The sequence below is a fragment of the Colobus angolensis genome, unplaced genomic scaffold (assembly GCF_000951035.1).
Source record: "Colobus angolensis palliatus isolate OR3802 unplaced genomic scaffold, Cang.pa_1.0 Scaffold113, whole genome shotgun sequence".
Classification (NCBI taxonomy): Eukaryota; Metazoa; Chordata; class Mammalia; order Primates; family Cercopithecidae; genus Colobus; species Colobus angolensis.
In genome coordinates, this window is record NW_012112364.1 from 459857 (window position 1) to 465293 (window position 5437).

The following is a 5437-nucleotide window of genomic DNA, read 5'->3' on the forward strand; positions in this document are numbered from 1 at the left end:
GTGATCCGCCCGTCTCGGCCTCCCAAAGTGCTGGGATTACAGGCTTGAGCCACCGCGCCCGGCCCTACATCGCATTTTTAAAAATGCATTTCTGCCCATCATCTGATTTCTCCTTTCGGATATGAATTCAAAATCTGGTAGAGGACTTGCCACAAAACATCCTGTAAATAAGTAGCTCCAGAGGAATAAATGGTGCTTCATTATATGGAAAATGATCCATTTTGCTTCATTCAGACTTCTTCATCTTGTTCCTTGTTCTACTGCTTTCACAGATACATTATAATGCAATCCTGCTGGGCTTTTGACTCAAGGAAGCGGCCATCCTTCCCTCATTTGACTTCATTTTTAGGATGTCAGCTGGCAGATGCGGAAGAAGCGGTATGTAGCAGCCAGGACTTTATAAAGCTTTATAAAGGAAATTGGTAAATTAAAACACTTGTTGCTGACTTCCTATGAACCAAAGGTACCAAGTTCTCATTCTCGTCGCAGTTTTTCTTGGTTGCCCTTGCAAAGTTGTGTGGGGTAAAACTTTATTATTTATTTATTTATTTATTGAGACAGGGTCTCACTCCGTGGCCCAGGCTGGAGTGTGTGATGTGATCACGGCTCACTGCAGCTTCGACCTCCCAAGCTCAAGCAATCCTCCAGCCATAGCCTTCCAAGTCGCTAGGACCACGGGATAGCACCACCACGCCAGGCTTATGTTTTTATTTTTTGTAGAAATCGGGTATCCCTGTATTGCCCAGGCTGGTCTTGAACTCCTGGGCTCAAGCAGTTCCCCCACCTCAGCCTCCCAAAGTGCTGGGATCACAGGGTGTGAGCTACTGTGCCTGCCCTAAGACATATTTATTGATACAAACGTTTTTAGAAAAAAAAACACTTTTCCTGATTTCAGCCAAATGATTAATACATTAAAAGCTCTTAAGTGTTCAGTGCAGTGAAGCAGACAACTAAATAAAACTAAATAAAAATAATCCCTGGCCTCCAGAAGCCACTAGCCCTTTCTTATGAGGCATGAGTGTGGAAAAATCATATGACTCAATCACTCTATATGGTAGCATGGAAAGAGCATTGGCCTGGAGTTCTGAGGGTTGAATACCAGCTCTACCACTCTGTCTCCCAATTGTGTCCATTATGCTAATCACTTTACTTCTCTAAGCATCCGTTTTCTCACCTGTAAAATGGGTTGTTACGTTAGATTATCTTTTGAGCTTTGGGAACTTGGAATTTCTTTGCTAATGCTTCCCCCGTCAGCACCACCACCTGGTGTAGTGAAAAGAGCCATCTCCAGATGAAGTAAATAAAGGAGAGAACCTTGAGCTCCCAATACTGAGGTTCACATCTTGGCTCCATCATTTACTTGATAAGTCACTTAATCTTTTGGGGAGTCTCCGTCTCAGTCTCTTTACCTGAAATATGTGATTAACAAATCTCGCCTTACGGAGTTTTAAGAAGGAGTAAATCAGGTGATGTATGTGAAAAGAGTTAGCCCATAGTGGACACTTAGTATTTACTCAATAAAATATTAGTTAAATATCAATCTGATTTTTAAGTGGATTGTCTGTCCTCCTTTCTAAATTGTTGAGAGTCTGTTTTCAGTGCTGTATTCTCTACATAGACCTGGGTAGATAGTGTGTGCTTTCCTACTGCTGTGATGTGTTTTTGAAAATTACATAGAAACTAGGTTATTTTCAGAGAATTAGGTCAAAAGGCTGGAGGAAATGGAAAGCCCCCAACGGACTTATCCTATTGCACAGATACCTGTAAACTGTTAATGACACTGTAAGGTAAACTGGAAGAAGAGTTATAGAATGAAACAGGAACTGAGCTGGGAAAGAAAGAATATATACGTACATGTATAGCTAGCTAGCTATACACTTTTTTTTGAGACAGGATCTTGCTCTGTCATCCAGGCTGGAGTGCAGTGGCATGATCTCAGCTCACTGCAGCCTCCGCACTGTGGGCTCAAGCAATCCTCCCACCTCAGCCTCCCAAGTAGCTGGGACCACAGGTACACCCCCCCAGGCCCAGCTTTTTTTTTTTTTTTTGTATTTTTGGTAGACACGGGCTCTCACTGTGTTGCCCAGGCTGTTCTCAAACTTTTGAGCTCAAGTGGTATAACAACAATATATTGATAATTCAAAAATAAGGTTCTAAAAGAGAATACACAACCTGAGCCCACAGACACAAAAGTGTATGTGCATAGCAAGCTGTCTATAATGGTGGGTACTTGTCATGACTTGTAGCCTTTTTTCTTTTTTTTTTTTTTTTTTTTTGAGATGGAGTCTTGCTCTGTCACCCAGGCTGGAGTGCAGTGGCGCAATCTAGGCTCACTGCAGCCTCCGCTTCCCAGGTTCAAGCAATTCTCCTGCCTCAGCCTCCCGAGTAGCTGGGATTGCAGGCGTGTGCCACCACACCCAGTTAGTTTTGTATTTTTAGTAGAAATAGGGTTTCTCCGTGTTGGCCAGGCTGGTCCCGAACTCCCAACCTCAGGTGATCTGCCCGCCTCAGCATCCCAAAGTGTTGGGATTACAGGCATGAGCTACTGCGCCCAGCCTTCTATATCTCTTTCTTTTTTTCTCAAATTATCTATGTGAATGCATGTTAACTTCATATTTGGGAAAGGAAAGTAAATCTCTTCATTTCAGAAAAAAAAGTTAAAAGTCGTGAAACTCCCAAGGGAAAACTCAAGAATCAGTCCCTTGTATTATTAACTCCATAATGAACAGATTTCTTTCTGTGGCCTTTCTCTTTTATGATTTTTCTGCATGGTTTTAGGATTTCTAGAGTGACATTTTATATCTAAGAGCAGACTCAATAATGAAATAAAATATTTGACTATGACTTGATTTCTCCATTAATAAAAGGACCAAAATTGCTTTTTTAGTTCTATAGAATACCCTCTGAGACCTACACATAATAAAAGTACCTGTCTACACATTTCCTGAAAACATGTACATCTATTATACATCAGTTTAAACGTTTCGAAAGTGATGTCTAGGCCGGGTGTAGTGGCTCAAACCTGTAATTGCAGCACTTTGGGAGGGCGGCGTGGTGGGGAATCACTTGAGCCCAGGAGTTTGAGACCAGCCTGGGCAACATAGTGAGACCTCATCTTTACAAAAAATTAAAAAATTAGCGGGATATGGTGGAGCCTGCCTGTGGTCCCAGCTACTCAGGAGGTTCAGGTGGGAGGATTGCTCAAACCCAGAACATCAAGGCCACGGTGAGCTATGGTTGTGCCGCTGCACTCCAGTCTGGGCAACAGAGCGAGACTCTGTCTCAAAAAATAAATAAACAAACAAAAAAAAAAACAAAAAAGTAATTGTCTATATAGAACAATTGTTTTTATTTAAAGAATTTGTGGCCGGGCGCGGTGGCTCAAGCCTGTAATCCCAGCACTTTGGGAGGCCGAGACGGGCGGATCACGAGATCAGGAGATCGAGACCATCCTGGCTAACACGGTGAAACCCCGTCTCTACTAAAAAATACAAAAAACTAGCAGGGCGTTGTAGCGGGCGCCTGTAGTCCCAGCTACTCAGGAGGCTGAGGCAGGAGAATGGCGTGAACCCGGGAGGCGGAGCTTGCAGTGAGCTGAGATCCGGCCACTGCACTCCAGCCTGGGCAACAGAGTGAGACTCCGCCTCAAAAATAAATAAATAAATAAATAAAATAAAGAATTTGTAATATGGGTGCACAACATGTACATCTACATCAGAGGGTAATCAGCGTTCTGTCTCTTTCCCACATTCAGATGTATCAGAATGTGGATGGCCGTGTTTCAGAGCGTCCTCACATCTACCAAAACAGGCGACCTTTCAGCAGAGAGATGGATTCAGGGCCACTCTCTCCACAGGCTCAGGTGGACGATTCATAGAGGAACAATTTAGTTTTAAGGACTTCATCCCTCCACCTATCCCTAACAGGCTGTAGATTCCTAAACAAGATTAATTTCATCACTAAAAGAAAATCTATTATCAACTGCTGCTTCGCCGGACTTTTCTCTAGAAGCTGTCTGCGTTTACTCTTGTTTTCAAAGGGACTTTTGTAAAATCAAATCATCCTGTCACAAGGCAGAAGGAGCTGATAATGAACTTTATTGGAGCATCAACCTGCATCCAAGGCCTTCTCAGGCTGGCTTGAGTGAATTGTGTACCTGAAGTACAGTATATTCTTGTAAATACATAAAACAAAAGCATTTTGCTAAGGAGAAGCTAATATGATTTTTTAAATCTATGTTTTAAAATAATATGTAACTTTTTCAGCTATTTAGTGATATATTTTATGGATGGGAATAAAATTTCTACTACAGAATTGCCCGTTATTGAATTCTTTACGTGGTATAATTAGGGCAGGTCTTAACTGGAGTTCATGAACCCCCTGAAATTGTGCACCCATAGCTACCTACACATTCCTTCCAGAGCACCTGAGCTTTTACCCCAAGATATAAAGGATGTGTAGGTGGCTATGGTTGTCACAGCCTAAGATTTCTGCAGCAACAAGGGTTGTATGGGGGGAAGTTTATAATGAATAGGCGTTCTAGCATCACCTACACTCTTTGGCGGCCTTCCCAGACTCAGGGCCAGTCAGAAGTAACATGGAGGATTAGTATTTTCAATAAATTACTCTTGTCCCCACAGTTCCCTTTGTTTTATTTTTATTTGTTTGTTTGTTTGTTTGTTTGATGTTTTAGTGACAGGGTCTCACCCTGTCCCCCAGGCTGGAGTGGAGTGGTGAGATCACAGCTCACTGCAGCCTGAAACTCGTGGCCTCAAGCGATCCTCCCACTTCAGCCTCCTGAGTGGCTGGGACTACAAGCACATGCCACCATGGCGAGCTAATTCTAAAAGCTTTTTGTAGAGATAGTGTCTTGCTATGTTGCGCAGGCTGCTCACAAATTCTTGGCCTCCAACGGTCCTCTTGCCTCAGCCTGCTAAAGTGCTGGGATTACAGGTGTGAGCCACGGTGACCAGCCCCCTTTGTCCTTTGAAGCTTAGCACCCTCCATCCCGTAGGTTTATGAACTTGGCTTGTGCCCGCCCCACCCCGCCCACTTCTGCTTATACAACAGGTGCCACCAAATTCTGCCTCTTCTTTCTCCTCGACCTCCTGTTGCGTGTAGTGGTGAGGACAAGGGCTCTGGAACTGGTCAGCCCAGGTTGGAATTCTCTTTTCACCTGGTCTTAGCTGTGTCACCAGGGGCAAGTAACTCAACTTCTCTAGCCTCAGTTTCCTTTTCTGGAAAATGGGACCACTAATGACATCTCTTTTATAGAGTTGCTGGAAGAATTAGATGAATTAAATATATAACACATGTAGCTTAGAAATATAGAAACACAGAATATAAACATATACATCATGTAGCTCAATGCCTGGCACCTAAGTGTGACCTAATAGCATCATCTGTGCTTTCCTTTGTAGTTTTAATCCTTTGCCTA

The 5437-nt window shown here is 43.1% G+C and overlaps 1 protein-coding gene across 2 annotated transcripts in view; it reads left to right on the forward strand.

Moving 5' to 3' along the window:
* The window catches only part of FLT3 (fms-related tyrosine kinase 3), a 70850-nt gene extending 66536 nt beyond the window's left edge, over positions 1-4314 (forward strand). For both annotated transcript variants that reach the window (XM_011958289.1, XM_011958294.1), the window contains 2 exons: positions 273-378; positions 3755-4314. In XM_011958289.1, the coding sequence (XP_011813679.1) occupies positions 273-378; positions 3755-3877 (229 nt within the window). In that variant the 3' untranslated portion in view covers positions 3878-4314. The remainder of the gene's footprint in view (positions 1-272; positions 379-3754) is intronic.
* Positions 4315-5437: the final 1123 nt, after the last annotated feature.